Source organism: Zalophus californianus, chromosome 15, assembly GCF_009762305.2.
Source record: "Zalophus californianus isolate mZalCal1 chromosome 15, mZalCal1.pri.v2, whole genome shotgun sequence".
Lineage (NCBI taxonomy): Eukaryota > Metazoa > Chordata > Mammalia > Carnivora > Otariidae > Zalophus > Zalophus californianus.
In genome coordinates, this window is record NC_045609.1 from 45,045,846 (window position 1) to 45,072,813 (window position 26,968).

Here is a 26,968-nt window from a genome sequence, read left to right on the forward strand (position 1 = left end):
TACATAAAAAACCGGTTGTAAATTACATATATATATCATCATATATTAACCAATTTGCTAAAGATGGACCTTTAGGTTGCTGGCCATTTCTGCTGCTACCAACAAGGCTACAATAAATCTTTGTGCCCTAAGAAGACAGTCTACCCGCAGTGGTCGCCATGGGGACCAAGAGGCTGTGTGTGAGCAGAGCTGTGATCCGGGCTTTGGGACTCAGACCTGGCCGGCCCCCCTTTCCTCGGCCACAGGACCTAGAGGAAGCCTCTTTACGTCTCTGAGCCTGTTTCCTGACCTGTAAAACAGGAATAGCATAAACCCGCCAGGAAGAGCCACCATGAGCTGTTGCCCCTGACGTACCCACAACGTGCTTAGCCCAGAGTGAGGGCTGGAAAGGCATGAGCTTTTCCTGACACCTGAGGCACCTGGGAAGTTCAGGCTCGGCCTTTGGCTTGGACTCCAAGACTGGGGTCTGTCCTCAGTCAGATCACAGCTCCTCTCCGTGTGTTACCTCCTTTCCTTTCATAAGCAGCCAGTGAGCCTGGACACTGGCAGCTGGAGGACCAGGGCCATCTGGAGATGAAGACCCGCATGTCCTCTGTCTGCCCACAGGTCTCTGAATGGGCATAAAAAATAGGACCTGAGGGCGAGGTACAGCTTCCAGGGATCCTGAGGGTTCTAAGCTCCTCAGTGAGCCCCTCAGGCCTGCTGGGCCTATAGTCCAGCCTCACCCCTGGCCACTGCCCACAATCCAGCCATACGATCTTTCCCTTCTAAACTGCCCCCAGGCCTTCCAGCATGCTCTTCTCTCTGCCAGGGACACTCTTCCTCCCCTCCTCCCCTCCTTGTCCTTTGCTTACCCAACTCCTAATAGTACTTACGTAGGTCCTTGTCACCTCCTCCAGGAAGCTTTCCCTAACCACCTTGCCACAGGCTCCGCAATCACCACCAAGAACACGATTGGCTGTGAGGGAGGAACGTCAGGCCACAGCTTCAGGGAGAGAGATGGTCTAGCATCAGGAGCTGTGCATGCCCAGTGCTGGGACCTAGCTATGGACACCTGGCCAGGAGGGAACATCTGCCCTCAGGGCAGAGAGTGAAGTTTTGGCCAGAGAATATGACGTTTGGGTGGGGAAGGACTTCTTAAATGAGATGAAAAAGAGCTAACCATACAAAAGATGATTAAATCTGACAACAATACAATATAGAACTTCTGTGCATTAAGACAGACTGAAAGAAGTTATCAGCCATACTTAGAAAAGGCTTAATTTTTTGAAATGGGCAAAAATTTCAAATGATAAATAGGCATTTCATAGAAAACAAAAGCAGCCCATAAAGATATGAAAAGGTGCTCAACTTCATCTGCTATCAAGAAAATGAAAATTTATATCACAGTAAGATACCATTTCACATGAAAATCTTAAAAGTGAAAAGACTACCCAGTGTTAGTGAGGTTGGGGAGCTTTGAGAACTCTGGTGCAAACAGGTCGAAATGCTCTGGAAAAGAATTTGGAATAACCTAATAAAATGAAACATGCCTAGACCAAATACTCCAGCAATTCTGCTCCTCAGGATAGAACCTCATAAAACTCTTATACACATAAATTAGTGCAGTCACTGTGGAAAGAAGGAGAGAGGTTCCTCAAAAAATTAAAAATAGAACTACCATAGGATGCCTGGGTGGCTCAGTCAGTTGGGCGTCTGACTCTTGATCTCATCTCAGGTCTCGATCTTACGGTCGTGGCTTGAAGCCCCACTCTGGGCTCCACTCTGGGCTCCACACTGGGCATGGAGCCCACTTTAAAAAAAAAAAAAATAGAACTACCCTGGATCCAGTAATCACACTACTAAGTATTTACCCAAAGAAAGGGATACATGCACCCCTATGTCTAGAGCAGCGTTATTTATAATAGCCAAGATATGGAAGCAGCCCAAGTATCCATCAACTGATGAATGGATAAAGAAGATGCGGTGTATACATATACTGGAATATTACTCAGCTACAGAAAGAAAGAAATCTTGTCATTTGCAACAACATGGACAGAGTATAATGCAAAGTAAAACAAGTCAGTCAGAGAAAGACAAATACCATATGATTTCACTCATATGTGGAATTTAAGAAACAAAACAAATGAGCAAAGGGGAAAAAAGGAGAGAGACAGACAAGCCAAGAAACAGACTTTTTTTTTCTTTTAGAGAAAGAGGGAGATAGAGAGCATGAGCGGGGGGGGGGGCGGGGGGGAAGAGCAGAGGGAGAAGGAGAAACAGGCTCCCCACTGAACAGGAAGCCCAATGCGGGGCTCGATCCCAGGACCCCGGGATTATGACCTGAGCTGAAGGCAGACGCTCAAACAACTGAGACACCCAGGCGCCCCAAGAAACAGACTCTTACCTAGAGAGAACAAACTGCTGGTTACAGGAGGGGAGGTGGGTGGGGGATGGGTGAAATAGGTGATGGGGATTAAGGAGTGCACTTGTCACAATGAGTGATCAAAACAAAAAAAAAGAAAGAAAGAAAGAAATACTGAGAACATTTGAAATTTTAAAAAATAAGTTAAAATGTTCATAAGTTAAAAGAAAACCTCTTGCACACAAACATCAAAAGACAAATATAAGAATGTTCTAATGAGCATTATTTGTAACAGCAAAAGCTGGAAATAACCCAAATGCCCGTAACACTAAAATGGATAATAAATGAGATGATGCTATGCAACCATAAAAAATGATTGATAACACCCACCTGAATCAGATGCATGGATCTCAAAAACCTAATTTTGAGTGGAAAAAAAAAGCAGTCACAAAAGTGTGCAGAAGTGGGACTCCATATATTTAAGGTTCACAAAACGGCCAGACTGAGCCCTCTGTCTGGCAGGGTCCATGCGTGTGTGACAAACTAGCAAGGAAAGCAAGGACGGCGTTCACACACTGTCAGGACAGTGGTCAAGTCCCCTGTGAGGGAGGACATGAGAGCAATGACAGGCACAGGGCTCCTTTGCATCTTTTTAAACTGGTATGGGTTCATGGAAGTTTATTTTCTTATCATTCTTTTAACTTGACATCTACATTATTATGTGTAACTTTTGCTTATTTTTAATAATTTAAAAACCAGCTCACGTAGCCGACAGCCACTCATCAGATCCTGACCCATCTCCGGCCTGCAGGCTGGCCCAGGAGCCAAGAGCAAACCGCTGCACCCTTGGGGATACAACGGAGGAAAGAGCCCTGGGGTCCCAACTTCATACCCCAGCCCTGGGCAGCCTTAGCCAACTTCCTCTACCTGTCTGTTTCTTCATCTGTAATGAGTTCCCAGCAACGTCGTCCTTGTACGTTACATGGTGGGGACTCAGTGAATATTTGTTGAATGAATGAGTCAATGATTTTGAAGATTCCTCCCTAACTGCCGCCCTCATCCCAGTGTATTCACTAGAGAGAAATTGCAGCTGCAGCTTCTAGCACCCACCTCCCCCGACGCACAAATGAATATCCCAGAATTTGAAGTGGCGCGTCAGAAAGTTCTCTGTTCTGTTCGATCCAAACTTTTGGTATTTTAACGTTTTACAGATTTTCTCTCCCAAATGTCAGCTTCTCTTCTATTTTCCCTTTCGCTGTCACAACAAGCATACAAGTATTTTCGATGGAATTTTACCAAATGGCACATCTTACATTTTGTAAACTGTATACATGCAAACTCCTCTTGCACCCCTCTGCCAAGTTCTGTCTCAGGGCCCAGGGATTTGGCTCCTTTGAGCTTCGACTCCTGATTCCAATGCCCCATCCTCAGGTTCCCCCCACCCCGCTCCGAGGTAGGTCATTCCTGGGTTCAGAGGGAGGCTGTGGGGCCAATGGGGAAGAATCAGGCCTCTGCCCGCAAGGGTGGGACTTCCTGTGTGACATTCACTGAAGTCCTGAGCACACCAGCCTAGGAATGCCAAGCCCATTCCAAAACACTCTTCCCTCCTTCTTGGCATCAACTCCGCCTGGCTGGGGACAGGAAAAGGAAGCTGGAGCCTAGCAAGCCCCAGATTACAGAAATAGGATGGTGCCTTGGCAAAGTGCATGGGCATTCAGGTCAAAAAGAACTTCTCTGGGCCTCATGTACTTTACCTGTCAAATGCCAACAATAATCCCACCTCAGAGAGTCACTGAATGGCTTCAATGTATATATGTAATATACATTTAATATATGTAAAGATACTTGCAGATCAGATCAGCATCAAAAAAAAAAAAAAAAAAAGTCATCATACCCCCAAACCACTTCTGTTTGACTTTGGAAGGAATAAAACAGTCTTTACACTCAATTTGCTTTTTAATTGGGCTCATCTGCAGCTAGTGCTGCCGTGGTGGGGTGGAGGAGGGGCCCTGAGGCGTTCTGGAGGCACCATTTGTCTTGGGCAAATCAGCTGCATGCGTCCACCCACTGCTCTCAGACAGGCCAATGCCAGCCACGCAGAGAAGGCACCCACACCCCGCACTCTGGGGGCTGCATGTGCTGCAGCAAATGGCGCACGGGCTTCCACCGCCTTGGCTCACCTAACACAAGGCAGGTGGGAAAACAGGCCAGAGGCTAGACGTGCACAAAGGGCACAGCCAGGACAAGTGGTGGGAGTCCAAGTGGTTAAAGTCTACAGAGAATATCTCGGGGCACAAACCTAGTCTCAGAGGCTGTCAAATCAGGGGACTAATGTCCAGGGCCCATAAAGGGAGGAGGTCTTGCACAGAATCCAATGAAAGAGCTTTGACCTCCAGAAAACCTAAAAAGCCAAACAAATCAGAACCCAAGACAGGGACAATCAAATGTGCGACCCTGTGGAGGTGTTCCATTCACCCCCAACTCCCAGAGCAGAATAAGCAAACACGGCAGGCTGCCACGAGTCCCTCCCCTGCAGCATGGAACCCTCATTGAGCCATCACGGCATTTTCTGTTGCTGAGCCACATACAGCCTCAGCATCCTTCTCAACACAGCATTCAAGGCTCAACCAGTTGCCTGTCTGCTAGAGGAAAGCTATTGGTCACCCTGTGTCTTTATGGGATCACTGATAAAGTCCAGTCTGGTTGAAAACTAACTTCAAGGGGCGCCTGGGTGGCTCAGTTGGTTAAGTATCAGCCTTCGGCTCAGGTCATGTTCCAGGGGTTCTGGGATCGAGCCCCTCGTTGTCCTGCTCCCTGCTCAGCAGGGAGCCTGCTTCTCACTCTCCCTCTGCCTCTCCCCCTGCTCATGCTCACTCTCTTGTGCTCTCTCTCTCAAATAAGTAAATAAAATCAGAAAGAAGAAAGAAAGAAGAAAGAAGAAAGAAAGAAAGAAGAAAGAAAGAAAGAAAGAAAGAAAGAAAGAAAGAAAGAAAGAAAGAAAGAAAGAAAGAAAGAAAGAAAGAAAGAAAAGAAAGAAAGAAAGAAAGAAAGAAAGAGAAAGAAAGAAAGAGAAAGAAAGAAAGAAAGAAAGAAAGAAAGAAAGAAAGAAAGAAAGAAAGAAAGAAAGAAAGAAAGAGAAAGAAAGAAAAAGAAAGAAAACTAACTTCAACCCCACCAAAGGTAACAAAAGCGTCCATGTCAGAAAAGGGGCACACCTTTGGTTTGATTGGAGGTTCTGGGTCGGAGGGGAGAGGAGAGGGGCAGGGCAATATATCTGCAGAATGAAACACCCTAGCCCACCTCCCGACCTCAGAGGTCAGACTATGCAGTGCCTTGTCTTTCTTCCCATTCTTCCTTTGTCTTATGTGAAAATTCTCTGAAAACCCCATGTCCTCATAAATAAGCGGATTCATTCACACAGTGATAGTTTCTTGGGCCCTGCTCTGCGCCAAGCATGGTGCTAAGCAGCAGGGACACAGTAGTGAACAGCAACTGACCCGCTCTCCTGGAGCTTACAGCCTGGTGTGAGAGTCAGTGTTCATCAACGATCAGCCCTCATGAGTCTGTCAGGACAAGCTGAGAGCAAGCTGAGGGAAGGAGACGTGTGTCTGTAAGAGCATGTAACCAAGGGGCCTGCTCCAAGGAAAGAGGGGAAGCTTCAGACAGATAGGGATCAGGGCTCCTCTCCATGGGTCTTGATCCTTGAGCTGACTGAGAGTAAGGGGTACAATAATACAAAAACACATAGTCTGAGCAAGTGCCATCAGGTGCAAGAATTACAGGAGCCCAGGCAGGGTGGGCAGGCTGCAGAGCTGCTACCTGCCCTCCTATGACTGAAGTTCCTGCCTCCCAGGCCTTAGAGAGAACCAAGGCTTGAAGAGTTTCTATAGACCACAGCACAAGGGGAGCAAAGATGTCGGAAGAAGGGGGCCAGGGTCCCTGTGGACCCTGCCCCACAGCACCCAGCCCTGGTGGTGTCCACACCTCCCCAGAGGCCAGTCACAGAGCACACTGGATGCCCAGGTTGAAACATCAGTATGAGGGGTTCTCAGGAAAGGCCGAGCACCTGAGAGATGCCCTGTGGGCTCTGAAACACCCCCCGCCCCAGGGCCAGGGGTAGAATGCAAGTGGGAGGGAGAGGCCAGGCGCTGGCCAGCGTCTAGTTCAAGTGCCTGGAGCCTCGGGTCACCCTTGTCTCCATCATCACCTCTTCTTCATTTCGGCACAGTGACTGTTTGCTCTTCCAATTCCTCCTGGAAGACTCCAAACAGCGTACTTGCTCAAGAGCTGAGGACAACATTCCAGTCTTAGAGAAGCAGAGTATTTAGGCAAATGCAAACATATGCTGGCTTCTCTTCTTAGTTACATTTCTTGGCAAAGGAATGATTTCACCAAGAGACGAGGCAGGACTTTCGAGGGCCCACCCACTCCATCCTGGCCCCAGCCATGGGCCTGCCGACCCTTATACCAGCCCCCCCAACCCTTTAAAGACACATAATATGAGTGGTGGTGGCTATGAAAGGTGACACGGTGATCCTGGTGAGGGCACTACCCTGCATCCCGACTCTAGTCACATGAATTTACCCGTGATAAAACTGCACAGATGTGAATACACACACCCATGTGTCTATAAACTGGAGAAGTGTGAAAAAGGTCTGTGGATCACATCAACATCAAATCCTGCTTGGGGTATATGAGTTATGCCATGCATTGCCCATGGGGAACCTGGGTGAAGGGCACATGGGACCCCTCTGGATTATTTCTCTTAACGGCATAGGAATCTCAGTTATCTCAAAATTAAAAGTCCTTTTTAAAAAAACACAAAATGTGGAAACCATTTCATCTTGGGACTAGGAGGGGCCTGTTTTTACAGAGCAGCCATAAGAAAACCTAAAACTATTCCTCCAAAACCCATTTTTTGTGCATTTTTTCATCTGGGAGGTCTTCAAAAGAGCCAGGTCCAGCCATACCCACATGATCCCAGCCTGGCCCCATGATCCTTGGGGTGCCCCACCCCGACCTATTCCCCCACCTGAGACCCTGACACTGAGGGGAGACCAGGGAGCTGGGAGGGGCAGGTGGCTGTCCAGTGTGAGGGACAGTCTTTTAAGAGGAGTCTTCTGGGAGGACCGTGCCCACCAGCCTCCGTCGCTACCTACGTGCCGCCCTTCAGATCCCTGCCAACAGTTTATTAATATTTTATTGAAAACTCTAAGGTGATTCAAACTTCAGCTGTCATGATAAGGTGTTGTTGCTAGGCAACAGTCGTGCCTGTCTACAGATCGGTTTCTGCAGCTCTCCCCCAACTTGCGGAGCTCAAGGTTGGGCCCTACGAACCCCCAGACCCACTCCACCCAGACCACCAACCGCCATGTACCCCCAGCCCACCCTGAAGCCCTCAGCCGCCACAGCAACTGCCTGGCTCAGGGGTCTCCCGGCGCCCGGCGTGCCTCCTGGGAGCCCCAGAGCAACCCCTGCCCCCAACTCACCATACTCGCTGTCATAGAACATGACAAACTTCTGCCAGCGCAGCTCTGTCACCAGCCTCAGCATGACGTCATTGAGGCGCACGGGCGGTCTGGAGGCCAGCGTGTAGGCCTCACCGTCAGGGCTGGGGTTCAGGTGGCAGGCAGTGCGCGGAGACCCTCCTGGGTTGCGCTGGACAAAGAGGTGTGGGATGTGCATCGCATCTGTGAGAGACTGCAGGGCGTTGGCAGACGCACAGCCGGTGGACGTGACCAAGGCCAAAATCCCCTGGGTCATGAGGTCGCAGGCTGGAAAGAAAGGAGAGAGGGAGAGAGAGAGAGAGAGAGAGAGAGAGAGAGAGAGAGAGGTCAGCCTGGAGACAACGCCGCACTGACTTTGATCCACTTTGGCCCCGGCCTGGCAGCTCGTGCCCGGGGGCCTCTGAGCGATGCTGCCCCCCTCCCGAGACTGAGAGCCACCCCAGGCCAGGCCAGAGGCTCTCATCTGCAGAGTCCCACTGAGGCTTTCAGGGCCCCTGCCAGCTACATGTTCTTACACCCATTCAGCAGATGAGTCAGTGGAGGCCTGGGGGAGGCAAAATCCTTTGAGTAGACTTGAGGCTACTCAAGGAGGGATGGCAGGACAACAATCCCACCCACCTCTGCTTGCGACACCCATCAGAGCTGCTCCGTGAGCCATCCTGTTTCCCACCGGGGGTGTGAGCCCTTTAAGAGCCAAGAACTCGTTTTGTTGACCTGTGTATCTAGGAGGCCAAGACACAGGCCGTGAATATACCATGTGCCCTATGATTGTTGGTTGAACTGAACTGATTGGGGCGGAAGGGAATGAATCACATCAGAAAGTCAGGGAGACACTCACCCCAGAGGACTGGGGTTGCAGGCAAAAAGAAAAAAGAAACCCCAGGTCTTCTGGCCAATTCCACTTGATTCATATCATAAAACACTGGGTCAAACCCCAGATGAAGCAGGTGCTTCCAGAAGCCCAGGATTACTCAAAAGCCAGTTGATAATCACAAAGGAAGATGCAGCTAGGCGGAGCGGGACCTGGAGGGAGGGAGGGAGGCGCCGGGTCCAGGACACACGGCTCGTCTTTAGAAGTCATCCAGGAATCGCGAGGGGCGCCCCTTTAAGCCACACACCTACGTCTTCGGGGGACATCAGACCAATTAACAGAAAGATGCCCCTCCCGACACCGCACCCCACTGCACTAGTTCTGAAGCAAACATTTATTAATAATGCTTATGTGACAGAGGAATGTGGGAAAGCAGATGCATTTCAAAACACAGCCTGTGAATGTCAGCAGGCCATCTGCTGCAGACGGCAGACTTTTGAACAACTTTGACTATGCGGTTCTTTCGGTGGAGAGCCTTTGGGTTTATGTAATGTCTCAGACTGAGAGAAGGCTGAGAGAAGGAGACCGGGAGCGCACTGCCAAGCACCGAAGGCCGGCTGCTCCTTCTGCAAGGGCGCTCACTGCGCACACTCATGAGCATCGGCAGGACGACGACTCAAATGCCCACTGCTCTCCCTGCTGGACCCTCAACCCCCACACACAACGCAGGGGCAGGGGTGGTGAAATGAGATTCTCTGAAGTCTCTCGGGAATCACACAATCACGCAGCACCCCCCACCCCCAACGCAAATGCTCTGCCCTCCTCCCATCCAGGCTTCATGCAGCAATTCTCTCCTAAACAGAAATCCAGTTGTGTCATGCTCCTGTTGAAGCCCTTCAGTGGCTCCCAATGGTCTTGGGGACAGAGTCAAACCCCTTAGGGCAGTCTTGCAGGCTCCCTGATACCTGTAGCTGCACGCCCTTCCCATGTCCCTGCCCACTATGCTCAGGCCAACCGCCCACCTTTCACCCACCACCTTTTCTGTTGCCTCTCGAACCTTCACACTCACTCCTCGAGACTCAGACTCCGTATCCCCAAACTGGCTGAGGACCCCCTGTCTCAAGCTCCCCCTGCACCCTGCACTTCCCCTATCCCGGCACGATGCACTGCTGGTGTAACTCTCTGTCTCTCCTACTGGACCACAAACTCCAGGAGGCCATGGGCAGTGCCCGTCCTGCTCACCATCCTTCCCTAGACACACGCCGTTCCCCAGCAAAGACCAGTGAAAGAACACAGTAAGCCTTAATATTTTCATGTCCTCTGGTCAATAATTCTACTCTAAGCACCTATCCAAAGTAGGGGAATGGCTTGAGCTCCCCAAACATTCAGAGGATATTCATCCATACTCTCAAAACACCTCTCACAATCTAAAAGATGCAAAAAGGTGAGTGGCTATGAAATATGTTCCATTTGTTGAAAGCATATGTAGCCTTTAAAATTACTTATGAAAATACTACAATAACATGGGAAAGCACTTGTCATAAAATGGTTATGTGAAAATAATACAAAATTGTACGTATTTTATCATCTCAATTAAATAAAACAACACGCATGAAAGAAAGACCAGAGAGAATATTGCAAAATGCTAAAAGTGACTGCATTTTAGAAGAGGCCCGAACTGATTTTCCATCTTTTCTATATTTTGCCAAAATTTCGAGTCATGAAGAGATAACTCTTTTAGAAAGGGAAAATCATCTTCCAATAATGGGTAAGTTGTGAAGCTATGTAGGAGGAGGGACTATTTTGTGAGAATTCTCTCTGCGCCAAATACTGCCGAGTACTTTGTGTACCTCATTATTGTCACGACACCTGTGGAAGAGGTGTGACTGCGTCCATTTTCCAGATAACAGGTTGTGAGACCAAACAAGCGCTAAGGGGCAGGGTTGAACTGAGACACCATCCAGTCTAAAAAAGACTTCTGAGAAGCAGCTAAGTGACAACCGCAGGGCACGAAATTATACGCTCCCCAGGACTGCAACAGGGTGAAAAGCATGCCTGTGGGAAAGGCAAGAGAAATCACCAAAAGGCAAGAAAAAACCAAGGTGCTGTGATGCTGAATGGATTTCTCTTCATTCTCTTGTACACATACTTTCTTCAATCCCAATACACCGAGTTTCTAACTCGAAGAAGTAATCACACAAAATAACCTGGATATGGCCGGGATGCAAAGCTGTCCAGACACCCAGCAGAGGACACTCATGACAGTGCTCATTGCAGCCGTCACCCACCCCGTCCCTCTCCCTCCCAGGTCATCACCTGACTTCTGCTGGTTAACCCTGCGCCCGCTCCATATACCCTGGTTCTGAAGTCACTGAACCTCTCCGAGCCTCAGTTTCCCCACCTGGGCAGGCATCCCACTGCTCCCTGCAGACTGGTTCCTTCCCTCCTGCATTTCATACGTACACTCAGTACCCAGCCCCCTCACTATGCGCAAACCCCTGCAGTGTGGACTGGGGGGGAGGGGCAAAGAGCAAGAGAACATCAAGCCCCAACTTTGAGGAGTTTGGATCCACCCAGAAGACAGACCCCACGATTCAGCCCATGAGGAAGGAGAGACGAAGTTCCTTGGGCTCAAAGAAAGGTGACATCAGGGCCTCGAAGAAAGAGGACTTAGACCAGCTTGAGAGAGGGGTACAGTGTGACAAAGACATGCGGGCCAGGCAGTAGGAGCATGCTCAGGGAATGACTGTCTTACTGGTCACCTTGCCCGCTCCTGCCGGCGGCCAGGGACACCAACCTCTTGGCTGGGCCTGGGCTCCCTGGAACAGCAGAAGACACCCTAGAATCTAACCGCAGGTCTGGTTCGGGCACCTCTGGTCAGGAGTCTGTGGCTACAGGCAAGTCTCCTTCCTGAGCCTCCGTTTCCTGTTAAACGAGGATCAGAATCTCTCCCCAGCAGAGCTCCAGGAGCACTGATTTAGGGCAGGGATGGCAAATGTGCCGCTGTGCATAGGAAAGAAGTTAAACAGAAGCCAGTTTCCTACCACGCTCCTTGGGCACACCCATTGCCCCTTCAATGTCCCCCACCCGAGTCATACCCAGGATCCCAAGAAATAGTAGTTAAGACGGAGAGCGACCTCACCCCTGCCGATGACCGCCCTCCCTGCAGAGGTGGGCACAACTGCCCCGGCCCTTGGCCAGCCACCTGCAACACCCCGCAAGCTCCTCAAGCCGCCAGCCTCAAGAACAGGGCGGATAATTAAGGCTGGAAGCCCCTCCCAGGCACTAATGGAGAGGCCCGAGGCAAGTCAATTTCCAATCCGTTGTGAATGGCCTGCTAATTGGGGCGCTGTTGAAATGATGGTTATTTAGAGGCTCCTAACATATAAAAATAATATGATCAAAATACATCAGATCAAAGCCAAATCAGCTATTAGCTTAATCAAGGTTGTGTGTTCATTCCTGGGACAGGACGTTCTACAACTCACACCCGTACTGGTAGAGAGAGATGCTGAACCCCAGGGCGGGGTCCCCTGGCCGGTGTCTGAATCTGGGCCCTGCCACATACACGCTGTGGGACCTTGGACAAAGTGCCGGCCCTCTCTGAGCCTCTGTCAGATGAAGACGATGGCCCCCGCTTCCCAGAGCTGTCGTGCACATTCCATGAACGGTCTTGGTATGTAAAGAACATTTCAGACCGCCTGGCACGCAGTAGGGATGCAAAAGCCACCAGTGTTATTGCCTCTCCTGCTTTGAGGTGTTTCTGCGGCTCACTACAAGATAAGAGCCTTTGTCATCATTCTTTGCCTCCAATATCATGTAGTCATAAAGCTGATCTCTCTCTTGATTGCAACAATGCAGGCTTGATGGCTGGATAAGGGTGCCCTGAGAGCAGCTCATCAGCTGGGAAAGCAAGAAGCAGAGATGAATGTGATGATCAGCTTCAAGCCCTTCCCCACACTTGGTGGCCTAGGAGAGCAGAGGGTCTCTGCAGAGGTCTATGCACTGCCCCGTGGCTCCCCAGGAACTGGGAGAAAGAGGGTACTCAGAGCTCGAGCCTAGGCCCAAATATGGGCCCATGAGAGGACCCATGCGCTCCACCAGGATTCCCAGACAGCCCCACAATCCCATTCCCGCCAGTGTCCCCTGAGACGCCAGCATCTTGCTGACCCAGGCTTTCCCAGACACGAGATTCTCGGGGTAGGACGTGTCAGGCACAGCACCGGCCACATCACGGGACAGATGGGCTCTCCACAACTCTCATCCCCTCTGAGCTTTCTGGTCTCCTGGTGAGAAAACTGAAGCACAGGGAGGGCTGGCCAGTCAGCCGGGGCCACACAGCCAGACAGTGAATAGTAAAGAGGTCATCAGAAGCAGACCACCAGAATCTTCTCGAGGAGCCAGTCCCGGGAAGACATGGTGGCCAGCTGGGGACACAGCCCAGGATTCTGTGACTGATGCTACCCAGCACTTCCCTGGAGAGAAACTCTGAGGGCAGCTCCACACTGAGCGCAGGCCCTGGGAAAGGAGCTGGCGAGAAGGCACAAGGCCTCTCTCTGCTGACAGCAAACCCTTGGCTTATCCAGTCACTCGGTGCCTGCAGGTGGACGCTGTTGGTGAGAGAGGTGCCCCCCCAGACATTGAGGTCACTCTAGGCACCACCCCTGTTTCATCCCAGTCTTCTCCAACCCCACAGAGATTCCTGGAAAACTCTCAGGCCAAGACTGGTGGGGGCAAGTAACAGCCCCGGAGGGCTTGTGCTGGAAGAGACCTCCAATTCCTGGTGCCACCCCCCAGGAATGATGCTGGCCTCCCCTCCACCAACGCCCCCGGCACATCCACACCTGCTCCTCCTGGAAGACCAGATGTGGTCTTGGCAGAGTGGGATCCACCATGTGGGCCCTGCTAGTCTGAGGACAAGGTCCCCCAACCTCCTGTGCTAACTGGTCTCTGGGTAGCCTGTCCAAGAATCACAAATTTTCCAGATGGACAAGGCAAAAGAGGCCACTCCACCTGGGTCGAAGCAGACGTGCCCAAGGCAGCCTGACAAGACTCTGCTTTTCTCAGCAGGCAACAGAAGGGAGAGCCAGGCTCTGGGCAGCCCAGGGCTTAGCCCTGCCCTCCAGAAGGAACGGTCTGTCTCTCACAGGGGGTCCAGCAGGCCAGCCCCAGGGACTCCAGCACCTCTGCCTGCCCCATAAGTGGGGCTCCCGGTGACAACTCGTTATTCTAATCATCTTAACAGCCATGAACACTCACCCTCCCCTGAGCCACCCTCATTATCTGTGCCCTTCCTCCTTCCCTCCTTTAAGATGGCATGGGCTTTATTAATCTTTGAATTCTAATGGCTAATGCTTTAAATTAAGGTAGCATTTATAAATACTTTATAGTCGATGAATAATTGACCAAATTTAGTATTGTCATAACTCACAGTAAATTATTGATCTATGAAGAATATTTTTTCATGTTTTATTAAGACACTTAAAAAGTAAACAAAACCACGAAATGGGGGGGGGAGGGTGGCAGCACCAGACAAAGGCAGAGGTTAGAGTTCTGGTCCTAGGGGACGTGGACCCCTCTCTCGCTGCTCACCAGCAAAGGGCACCCCAAAGGAGAGTCAGCAGGGCCTCACCTCCCTCCCTCTGGCACATCCCGTCCCGCAGACCTACTTAAACGGCGCGCTCCCAGCACCTTCCGCCTGCCTTCACGCCCGGCTCCTCGCTCAGCTCAGCATCTGTCCAGCCATCATTCCAGCCACTCTACTACAGACAACCTCACTCCCCTCTCTCTCTCCTTACGTAGTACAGCTGCTGAAATCCCCAGCGAGAGTCAGCCCTGGCGGGTCAACCTGCCCACCCCCTTCTCCATGGCTATGAGCAAACAGCAGAGAGCCAGAGAGACCCACACACCCATCTCAGGCTGGACCCTGCTCAGCAGCTCTGGGTGCTCCCATCTCTTGCTTTCTCCCAGACCAGACCCAGACCCAGATCCATCACTCACACCCTCTCTATGGAATCATCAGCCTTCCTTGTGTATTTGACCTGTCCCTTTACAAGTTAAACCCCAAACCTGTCTGTTGATGGCGCCATAGTTCTTGCCCTAGCCCACAACCCTCCCTTGGGCTGCCGACCATCAGCCAGGGGGGCCCCTTTGCTGAGTTCAACTCAAATTTGGCCTGTCAACACTGCGCTCCATGGGGTGTGACCCTGTCCCTCCTGGTCACCAATTACAGTTAAGGGGCACCCACTTGTTCTCAACCCTTCTCTCTCCCTGACCCTCTGCATCCCAGCCATCACCAAGTCCTGGATTTTTTTTAAAGATTTTATTTTATTTATTTGAGAGTGAGAGTGAGAGAGAGAGAGAGCAAGCAAGCACGAGCGGCGGGGAGGGGCAGAGGGAAAGGGAGGAGCAGGCTCCCACTGAGCAGGGACCCTGACGTGGGGCTCGATCCCAGGACCCTGAGATCATGACCTGAGCTGAAGGCAGACGCTTAATAACTGAGCCACCCAGGCACCCAAGTCCTGGATGTTTTATCTCCAAAATATATCTTGGGTCTGTCAACTCTCCTCCATCACCTTGGTTTAAACCACCATGACATGGGCGCCTGGGTGGCTCAGTTGGTTAAGCGACTGCCTTCGGCTCAGGTCATGATCCTGGAGTCCCGGGATCGAGTCCCACATTGGGCTCCCTGCTCAGCAGGGAGTCTGCTTCTCCCTCTGACCCTCTTCCCTCTCGTGCTTTCTATCTCTCATTCTCTCTCTCTCTCTCAAATAAATAAATAAAATCTTTAAAAAAAATAAAATAAAATAAAATAAACCACCATGACAGGGCGCCTGGGTGGCTCAGATGGTTAAGCATCTGCCTTCGGCTCAGGTCATGATCCCGAGGCCCTGGGATCGAGTCCCGCATCGGGCTCCCTGCTCCTTGGGAGCCTGCTTCTCCCGCTGCTTCTCTCTCTCTCTCTCTCTCTCTCTCTCTCTCTCTCTCTCTCTCCCCCTCTGTCTCTCATGAATAAATAAATAAAATCTTTAAAAAAATTTAAAAAAAATAAACCACCATGACATTGCCCCTGGACCCACCTACCTCCAACCTCCCCCGATCTACTGCCTTCCACTCTACATGCCACAGTGGAATGGCCTTCATGAAACACCAAGCAAGCTGTGCTTCCCTGCTTACTATCCACGTTAGCTTCCCACTGGATTTAAAATAAGATCGACACCCCAACAAGACCTGCAACACCCTGCACAACCCACACCCATGCTCCGTGTCCCAGGCAGTGGCCTTCGTGCCATAACTCAGTTACTCCAAGCTCTCCCTGCTTCTGGGTCTCCACAAACCTCCCCAGCCTGCATCCGGCTGGCTCGCTCCCCTCATTCTGTGTTACTGTTGGTAACTCTCACTCCCACAAGAGAACTTTCTATGACCTCTATCTTCCCTTATCATACCTTGTCCGCACACCATCCGCCCACATTTGCAGCTGTGGACTGTTTTGTGTGGCCACTGCTAGGCATCTCATTCTCTGAACCGTGCGCCCATGAGCAAAAGCGCCTGCATACTGCTTACCCTCTGAGCCCCTGGCCCAGCGCCCAGCATGGCAGACCAGAGCAACAAACTATTGAATACTCTTAACAACTCCCCAAGATGAGCACTATTGGTGTCCAGAGTTTGTTGGTGAGACAGAGTTTTCTTTTTTTAAATAATTTATTGTTATGTTAATCACCATACATTACATCATTAGTTTTTGAGTAGTGTTCCATGATTCATTGTTTGTGCATAACACCCAGTGCTCCACGCAGAATGTGCCCTCCTTAATACCCATCACCAGGCTAACCCATCCCCCCACCCCCTCCCCTCTAGAACCCTCAGTTTGTTTTTCAGAGTCCATCGTCTCTCATGGTTCGTCTCCCCCTCCAACTTACTCCCCTTCATTCTTCCCCTCCTGCTATCTTCTTCTTCTTTTTTTTCTTAACATATATTGCATTATTTGTTTCAGAAGTACAGATCCGTGATTCATCAGTCTTGTACAATTCACAGTGCTCACCATAGCACATACCCTCCCCAATGTCTGTTACCCAGCCACCCCATCCCTCCCACCCCCCACCACTCCAGCAACCCTCAGTTTGTTTCCTGAGATTAAGAATGCCTCATATCAGTGAGGTCATAGGATACATGTCTTTCTCTGATTGACTTATTTCACTCAGCATAACACCCTCCAGTTCCATCCATGTCATTGCAAATGACAAGATCTCATTCCTTTTGATGGCTGCCTAATATTCCATTGTGTATATATACCACATCTTCTTTATCCATTCATCTGTTGATGGACATCTTGGCTCTTTCTGCAGTTTGGCTATTGTGGACATTGCTGCTATAAACATCGGGGTGCACATACCCCTTCGGATCCCTACATTTGTATCTTTGGGGTAAATACCCAGTAGTGCAATTGCTGGATCGGATGGTAGCTCTATTTTCAACTGTTTGAGGAACCTCCATACTGTTTTCCAGAGTGGTTGCACCAGCTTGCATTCCCACCAACAGTGTAGGAGGGTTCCCCTTTCTCCGCATCCCCGCCAACATCTGTCGTTTCCTGACTTGTTAATTTTAGCCATTCTGACGGGTGTGAGGTGGTATCTCATTGAGGTTTTGATTTGGATTTCCCTGATGCCGAGCGATGTGGAGCACTTTTTCATGTGTCTGTTGGCCATTTGGATGTCTTCTTTGGAAAAACGTCTGTTCATGTCTTCTGCCCATTTCTTGATTGGATTATTTGTTCTTTGGGTGTTGAGTTTGATAAGTTCTTTATAGATTTTGGATCCTAGCCCTTTATCTGATATGTCATTTGCAAATATTTTCTCCCATTCTGTCGGTTGTCTTTTGGTTTTATGGACTGTTTCTTTTGCTGTGCAAAAGCCTTTTATCTTGATGAAATCCCAATAGTTCATTTTTGCCCTGGCTTCCCTTGCCTTTGGCGATGTTTCTAGGAAGAAGTGGCTGTGGCTGAGGTCCAAGAGGTTGCTGCCTGTGTTCTCCTTTAGGATTTTGATGGACTCCTGTCTCACGTTTAGGTCTTTGAGCCATTTGGAGTGGACAGAGTTTTCAAACCTGCCAAGGTCCCCAGATACTCATGTCCTCCCAAAAGGGAAGTTGCATTCCAAAATCTGGAGAAGGATAGTTTCTTAAAACTAACCCACTCCTCTAAGGAGAGCTTCACCAAGAGCTTAGAGGGTACCAAGGGGACAGTGAGAGAAAAGTCGATGGGGCCCAAGGCCCCAGAGCACCTCCGGGCTGGGAGCTCCCACGCCCCTACAGCCTCATGGTCCACCCAGCCCAGGGGCCCAAGAAGAGCAGGGCCAAAGGGTCCCACTGGATGTTGGAGCGTAACCTGTAGCAAGTGGGCAGCTGGTGCAGGCAGGATGCATGGAGCCAAGCAGGAGGGTACAGAAGAGCTGGCAGGACCAGGCCAATCTCTGGGGCCTCATCCTTATGCCAATTAATGAATCAAAACTGATTCCCTGCTCCCACAGATTGGAAACACAGGGAACACAGGGTGGGATCGTGCTGGCTTATTTATAGCTCTCCAGCTCCTCGTTAATGACTTTTACTGCTCCGCCAATGGAACGCCAGGCTCCTGGGCCGAATTCACACAAAGCCTACACTGTGGAAGTTAAATCAGGACAGTGACAAGTCCTGGGAGACTCAGAGAACCTCGAAAGCAGCCGAGCACCCGGAGCCTCCTGCAGCTCTCTCCACAATCTGAGCCCAAACTTCTCTTCCTGGGCTCCCCACAACCCTGCCTCTGAGTGCCATTCCCTACACCTGCCCACATCCCTTATCAGCCTACTGGTCTCCCTGCCTCCCAGCATTTCTTTCTCCAGCCCTCTCTGCAGACCAAAGTTTAGCAACAAAGCATGCCCCCCAAAATACCCGCCATGCTCCCCATTGTCTGGGAGTCAAAGTCCAGTTTGTGAGATTCCCCCAGGACCCGCCAACTCCACACCCCTCTATTATCCAACATGCCCCATGCTCTCTGCTCATGTCACCATGCCCCCCCATCTCTAACTTTACATGTGCTGATTCTTTTTTCTTGAAATGCCCTTCCTCCACCACTATGCCCTTCAAACTTCTTCTCCTCCTCCTCCAAGACCCATCCCAAGTGCTTCTTTCTCTATGGAACTTTTCTTGACTTCCCCTTGCTAAGAAAAATTAATCATCCCTTTCTCTGGAGGTCAGAGTACTTTAGCCTTTCTATCAAGTATGTATTATTTGACTTCATGCTTAATTCCTATGGTCCCAAGAAAACAGACTGAGTTTCACAGCTTTCTGTAGGTCCAAGCTCAGGGCCTGATACAGAGACAGTCAGAGGATGTTCACTGCAGGAAGGAGTAAGTGAAAGCACAGGTGCATAGGGACAAATAGCTAGGAATGTCAGTGCTCCAAGGTGAAGGAGTCACCCAGAGAATCCGTGGGATGGGCTGCATATCAGGAACGAGGCAATGGCAAAGTGTGTCTCATTCCGGAGCAGGCCTAGCCTTAGGCAGCACATGGAGAATTAAGATCGTGGGCTCTGGGGCCTCCTAGACTTGGCTCAGAATCCAATCCCCGCATGGATGAGTCAAGGGGATACAATCCCTACACGGATGAGCCAGGGGGCCAGGGGACACTCACTTCATCTAATTCCGCCCAAGAAGGAGAGACTGTTTAGAGATGGGAAAAGGAGAGCGAGAACCGTGGAGAAAGCAACGGTGCCATCTTGGAGCCGGCGAGGCAAGGGAGAGACCGGGCCAGATCGAGGAGCGCCGGTTCCCCTGGGCCCCAGAGGCGGGACAGCTCGGGGCCTGAGCCCAGGTGGCAGCCTGGCTCAGAGAAGACAGCAGGGAACAGCTGGAAGCACAGGGAGCCATCTGGGGAGCTCAGTGTTCCCGGGACATGCACTCAGGGACAAGGGGCACCCCTGTGTGGCCACAGCTGGGACAGGCTTGGGTACCCTAAGGTAGCCAAGGAGGTGTTTTCAGCTCTAGAGCCAGAGGGAAAAGCGGAGAAAGGCCGTGGCAGTGCTTGGGCTGGGGGTGAGGACACAGCCCCTCTGCTTCTCTGGATTTCGGAAAGGGAAGAAGGGAGCCTGTGTCATAGCCGGCCCGGCCCATCTGCCTAATCGCTGAACCCGCGGTTCCCATGGTCCACCGGGAAGTGGGTTCTACTACCCCACTCTCGACAGGAGCAGAGACCCAACGTTAGGGTGTTGCCCGAAGTCACAGGGGAGCCTGGATTCAAACCCTGAGCTGCCTCTGACCCAGGAGACAGGCAGGGCCCCTGCTATAGCTGTGTGCCCTCAGTCAAGTCACTTCGGCTGGCTGAGCCTCAGCCCTCACCTATCAATAGGCTAATAACACTCCCCACCTCTAGGGCTGCCAGGAGGAAGGAATGAGCCAGAGGCCACGGTTGCAGGTATGCCAACAGGTCAGACCCCGGAGCCTGACCTCAGCCCTCCCCACATCCCTGGGTTGCCCAAGGCCAGCTCAAGTATGCCTCTACCCTCCTTCCACCTGCATGTGTCTTCCCAAAGCCAGGGTCGTCCTGTCACCGGGCCCCGCCTGGCCTGAGTGCTCCTGCCAGGCCCAGTGCAGCCCTCTCAGTTGGGGAACGGAGGCTCAGTGAGGCTGCTAGATCTCCCTTCCCATCTCAACCTATGGGAGGTTCTGTGGTGGGCATCCACCCTTTGAGAAGTGGGCTTCTCAACCTATGTCTGACTTTTCTAGCTTTCTCTGGCCATCTCTCTCATTCCCCTGTTGCTGTTTCTCACTTTCTGAGCCTTAGCCTTAGTTCTCTCTCAGAATGCATGCATGCATGTATGTGCGTGCCATGTGTGCATGTGTGTGTCTGTGACTCTCTCTCTCTCCCACCAGCTATGATGTCCTCTCTCCCTAGTAGGATGGACTGCCCCAGAGGGACAGAGCCTCATGTCTATGCCTTGGCTTCCAATCTCCACCCTGGGTTTGGGAAGCTGACCCATGGATGCCCACCTGCTAGGCCCTCAGCTCCCCATTCCTTCCAACCACGGGGGATTAGTGTCACAGGACCAAACGTCACCTCTAAGCCAGGGCCCCTTCTAGGAAAACTGGGAGGGTGCAGAAACATCCCCATCCAGCCCAGGTCCAGCTCTGAGACCTTGCACTAATCCTGCAGCTTGGCCTCCCTGTAGGCTTCCAGGAGACAACATCTGGGCTCTTGAGGCTCAAAGCAGGGATCCCGGAGGCTCTGCTGTGTCAGGCTCACATCTCTGTTATTTGCTAGAAACTCAGCATTCCAGACCCAGTTCAAGTACCTCTTCCTCTCCAGGGGCCCTCTTCACCCAGTCAGGACAACACCGGCCCTGCCTCTGCTGCCCCCTGCTTTACACACAAGTGCAGTTCAGAGGGTACCAGTGTCTGCTCATAGGTCTCTGTCACGCCCTGCCTGAGTCCCCTAAGAACCTCTCCGTCCCTGGCACCAAGTCTGGGATAGACACCCAGATGCCTCAGGGGAGCAGGCAACAATAGGACAGTGCTGGATGGGCATAATGCTGGCCCTGGTCTATCCACCATCACTGGGGCAGCCCAAGATGGCTGCTCTCACTAAGGGCAACAGGTTGTCACCGCCCTGTGGGGGTCTGTCTCTAGGGTGAATGTCCATGGGGACACCCACACACACCCCAAAAGCCTGAGCAGGTCAGGTATGAGTGGATCCAGCCCTCTGGGCTACTCCCTGGCCTATAACCCAGTGGAGCCCAACACTGAAGCACTGGCCTGAAGCCCCCACCAGTGGGCAGGGATAGCCCATTTCTCAAAGGGTGTATGCCCACCACAGAACCCCAGCTTCTGGGTTTTACTGACCCAGAGAAGCCCTTAGTCCCTCCTGCCACGTTCCCTGACTCCATCACCAGGAGGGCTGCACCCACCCTCCAGAAGGAAGCCTTGAGCTCAACGTTGTTGCCTCCTGCATATGCCCCTCAAACAAGGTGTTCAGACCCCCTCTTAATATGCCACCCCTCCACAGCTCCACCCTTTCCCTCACTCTGCCCAGCCTAGCTGCCCCCCACGCTGGCTGCCATCCAACCCCCATGTCTTGCAGCCAGACCCAGAGAAATGGCCAGCATGGGGCAGCCCCCTCACATGTCTCACCCCTCTGCACACTGTTCCCCAGAGCCCCCAGCACACAGCACCCGGGGTGAGGGCAGGAGTGGTGAGCTGAGGCCAAGCCAGGGAGGTAGCTGTGGCAGACGGGGCTGCTCACACCCCCGGGGCCCTGCAGTGCTCTTCACATCTGTGTCATGCTCTCTGCGTGGAGCAGTCCAAGCAGGCTGGTGTCCACACTTACTGGTCCAAACCCACAGCTGACTGTGAACAGAACAGTGCAGGGGAAATTCCTGACCTGTGTCTTACAAATGAACTTTGCTCCGTTCGGCCCATTACTCATCCCAGGAGGCAGCCTTCACAAAGCCGGAGCCCTAGCCTGTCACTGAGCATCCAGGAGCCTGGGCCGGTCCCTTTATAGAACATTGATGTATTATTTTTTCAAGGAGGAATGGGTCACAGCACCCGCATTACACACAAGACATGAAAATAAAGCCTCTGGCACAAAATACATCTTGAATCAATTCTACGATGCTAATTCCTTCCCCTTGGGAAGTGTCTGTTCACTCATTCATCATTCATTCACTTACCGGGTGCTCAGCACCCTCTCTCCCAGCTTCTTTAAACCAAGCACACACTGGTGCAGAGAACATCCAATGACATAGGGGAAGGCGGCAGGCTGCTGTCCAGCCCACGGGGGGCTGAAGCAGAAAGAAATGAAGCATCTGTCCCTCATAGAGAGATGGACAGCCCACTGGTAAGATCATAGGTTCCAGAACTGAACTGCCCAGACTCACATCCCTGCCCTGTGCCTTCAGCTGTGAGTGGCTTTGGCAAGTCGCACCCTCTCCCTACCCCACCTTAAAAATGGACTTACCACAGCAATTTCAAATCAGATAAATGCATTTAACCAAGCAAAAGCAAACAAGCAAACAAAACTCACAGTGCCTACCTCATAGGATACTAACAAGACTCAAATGAGTTAGAACCCAGAAAGCATTCCAGCCCCCACCAGTGAGTACGACTAACTGAGCATTGGCATGAGGAGTAAGCTAAGACCAGAGAAGAAAACGGCCCAGCCAGGTTAAAAAAACAGGCTGGTGGTTAGTATCCAAGGCCACCCTGGGCCCACCTGTGCATCTCCCCAGCAGAGGGCCCAGGTGCAGCTCTGCTGGCCAGGGGTGAGGGGGCCAGCACCCAGTCGAGCTTCTGCCTGCCAAAGCCTGCAGCTGCTTTTCTCGTTCACCCCAAGGCCCTGCATGGCCTTGACGTCTACTACCTCATTATCATCCTAACAGCCATCACAACAACACACAGCCTCCAAAACTGAAGAAACGGTGCCACTCTTGGAGAATGCATCTAGAAGGAAGCAGTTGCCTCTGCTCCCAGCAGTGACCACCTGACAGCTTCCCAAGAAAAGGAGTTGGTGCAGGCGCTGGCCCAGCCCCCAGAGGCAGCTTTCCCAGCTGGACCAGCCCTGCATCCTAAGGGAATGGGGGCAAAGCCCTCAGGACACAGGCCAGGCCTGCTGAGCTCAGCTCAGAGGAGGCTCCCTCCTGAGATGTGCAAGCAAGAGCCCAGCTGGCCCAGGGACATGGGGCATCTTGCCTCCCAGGTGCTTTGGAGCAGACGGGGAGAAAAATCAGAAATCTCCTGCAGCCAGCAGGGATGAGAGGGGATCCTTGCCAGTGATAATGAAAAATTTCACAGGAGCAGATGCTTGGAGAAAACTGAAAAACAATACAACAAAATTCACAAACCAGAGAGGAACTTAAGAGAAACCTGATCGGTGGGGCTCAGTTTTCCCATTGGCACCTTTCCAGCCATGAGAAGACCGACTGGGAACCAGGTCCTCCCTCCTGGGTGATCAAATTGCCCCCCAGAGCCCACCACAAGTCTCTCCAAGCACCTACTATGTGCCCAGCCAGGGCCCACACCAGGAACACAGAGATGATGCAGATCTGGCCCCAGGTCCTAGAAACGCCATGTGGAGAGGGACCTGGGGCATGGGCCGGGATGCTGTGGTTCAGTGTCCATGGAGGGATGTCAGGCAAGAGGAGTGTGGCCATGGAGTCACGTGGCCCGGGATGGCAAGGGGGCTTCACGGGGCGGCAGAAGAGCTGATGCTAGGACAGAACGCGGGTAAAAGGGGGACCAAGGGAAAGAGAGCAACTGAGCTAGCAGCACAGCATGAGCCAAGGCGTGCACACGGATGGCATCTGTGGGTCTGCCAGGAGTGAGCCACTCTGCTGGGGAGAGGGGGACACAAGGAAGGGGGGGTTCAGAGCGGAGGTCTTGCCTGTTCAGCTGAGGGGCTTTGGAAGAAGCCTTGGAGGGCTGCTAAGCACAGGCGAGGCCTGCTCAGAGCTTGCCTTTGGAAAAACGGCCCCAGTTGAGGACGCAGCAAGAGGCCTTGAGGCCTGAACTGACTCCTCCTGCTGTTTGCCCTGGCAGGACCGGGGCCAGGGAGTACAGGGCCAGGAGGCAGTGAGGACAGTCAGGGCCCTTGCAGGTCAGGGGACAGAGTCAGCTAGAAGCACAAAATGGCGGGCAAGCAGGGAGGCAGACCTAGGAGCCCAGGCTCCCCCGACCAGAGCCAGCAGGATTAGGGGTGAAGCACCCATCGCCTAGTGGCACATCACCTGGCATCCCCCACAATCCTAGAAGGGCATCACCAAACACACACACACACACACACCCCCACAGAAGGAACAGCCGAGCATTGACAATGTGAGGTCTCTTGCCTGGTATGACCCACCCCCCGGCTAGTATGAGACAAAGAACTCAGGCCTCCCGAGAGACACAAGCTGCCCAGCCCAAGCCTGGGCTGAGGACCCCGAGAGCAGGATGGGAGCTGGTGCCTTCCAGCCCTGCGGGGAGCGAGGCCAGCCCTTCGGCCTGCAGTCAGCATCTGCGATGCCCCCAAGGCTTGAAGAGCTCTGAGAGAGAGGACTGAACTCCAGGAAAGGAGCTGGGAGAGGAGAATGGATGAGCTGGGAAAGGAAAAGCGGGCCCCTCCCCCGCCTCTGCCCCTAATGGAAACCCCATGGAGGCCATGGGAGGCACAGGCTGAGCCTGAGGGGCGCAGACACCCCACGGGACAGAGGAGAGGCGGCCTTGCCACATAGGGCATGGGAGCTCAAGGGAGACCCTCGGTGCAGGCGGCCCAACACTCAGACTGATCACGTCTCAGACCGCTGATGGGGACACAGCTGCATCATGCAACTCTCCAAGTCCGAGTGGGCACAAGCAGTACGTGAGCCTTTCCCTGGAGCCCAGCTCGAGGGGAACAAGTACCCACTTCCTCCCCATCAGCCAAGCAGGAAGTGGCAGTGCCAGGGGCACACACACGGAACAGCACCGTCACCAGGTGGGGGCACACATGAGGCCACTTCTGTCTGCAGGGCGAGCTCAGTAGGCACAAGCCCCCTGTGTGAGCTCCTGCCGGCCACCTGTTCTCATGCTGCAGGCCTGCTTCTGGAGGGTGCTGTGGTGCATCAGATCAGGGCAGAGAGGCTCTGAAAACAGACAAGAATTGCCCTCCCTCCCCCAAAAAACCCAACACAGTATGTGCTCATTGTGACTTGCACTCCCTTGGGGCATTTTCTTGCAAGGAAACAGGCTCCACAAAGATGGCTAGGCCTAGAAGGCTCCGTAGGCTTAAGTGAGGCCCAACTCTGGCCCTGCCCTGGCCATGGAAGGCAGGGCCCCGCTCCTCTGCCCAGACACCTTTGCTGGAGAGAGACAAAGAGACAAAGGGGTGGGAGGACGCAGCCCCCAGTGAGCGCCCACGCCAGAAGAGGAATGGCGAGCTGCAGGGCTGGGGCTCCGTCTCCCCACATGCCCCACCCAGCAAGCACGCATGCACCCACATGGCCCCACACGTGCACACAGGCTCATCTGCACTGAGTTCCCATGCCGTGCGGGCAGCCCCGTACCCCAGACCCCTGAGCCTCACACCAGAATTTGGCAGGGATGATTCTGGACGGATCTGGAGATATCAGAATTCTATGGCCTGCCTCAGCACATCTCTCCTCTGCAGGGACTTCCACCCCAAGAAAGGGCAGTCCAGCTCAGCCCTTTGGGCAAGCGCGCTCTCTTCCACAGACCCACACTAGGGGACGGCCCTCAGCCAGGCCTGAGTCTGCTCTCCAAGATGTGGTTGAGGTGGCATGGGAGCAAGTGACAACCACATGCCATGTCTCATCACAGAGATACAGTGATACTGTAGGCAAAACGGGCCAAGGGAAAGACCTAACTTATTGAGCAAACTGCTCTGCTCATGGCAGCTTCCCTTGCTGATCTCACTGGATTTGTCTGACAATTCTGAGGTAAGGATTATTGTCATCATTTTTCCAACGAGGACACTGAGGCTCAGAGACCCAAGTCACTTGCCCAAGGTCACACAGCAAAAGACCGTGGAGCCTGAGTTCAAACTCAAGTAAGTCTGACTTTGCTGATCCTGCTATTCCCACACTCCCAAGTGGTACAGGTGAAGAACAAGAGCCAACAGGCAAAGACCAAGGACCAACAGGTGAACACCAAGGACCACCAGGTAAAGACCAAGAACCAGCGGGTGAAGACCAAGAACTAGCAGGTGAAGACCAAAGACCAGCAAGCAATAGACTGACCTTCAAAGTCACCTAAAAAAAAGAAAAACGGAAAACCTTCCTCCTCTCATCCCAGGCACATGTCCCCACGAATCGGGCTCCATCTTCCCTGCTTCCCACCTCCCACTGAACCCCCAGAATTCCCACCCTCTCAAGCATCCCCACCAATACTCCCAACATACACAGACTAACAAATCTACTTCCTGCATCTATTTAAACCATTGATTGAAGGAAGGTATTGCTGCAAGAGACTAAGCATCAGCCCCTATCTGCACAGAGCCTTACTGGAGAGGAGCACCACTCCCCACCCCAGCTGCCCACACTCCCACACAGTTAACGGGAAGATGATCTCTACACCTCAGAGCCTAGAAATGTGCAGAGGGAGTTACAAGGTGTGGGCACGGGATGCTGCAGCCTGTCCCGGCCATGGTCAGATCCATGGTCACCCTGCCCCACCAGCCCGGCCTGGGCCCTCCCAGCGTGCCTGCTTCTGAGCTTTGACACAACCCCGCGGTGGCTGGGCGTGACACACAAATAAGTCAGTCACAGCCCATTCCTCCCAAAGATCCCACCCCCAGGTTGCACCT

The 26,968-nt window shown here is 52.4% G+C and overlaps 1 protein-coding gene across 4 annotated transcripts in view; it reads right to left on the reverse strand.

The window, feature by feature from the left end:
• Positions 1–26,968, reverse strand: part of GRID1 (glutamate ionotropic receptor delta type subunit 1) — a 717,476-nt gene that overhangs the window by 559,735 nt on the left and 130,773 nt on the right. For all 4 annotated transcript variants that reach the window (XM_027597138.2, XM_027597137.2, XM_027597141.2 and 1 more), the window contains exon 3: positions 7,834–8,118. In XM_027597138.2, the coding sequence (XP_027452939.2) occupies positions 7,834–8,118 (285 nt within the window). The remainder of the gene's footprint in view (positions 1–7,833; positions 8,119–26,968) is intronic.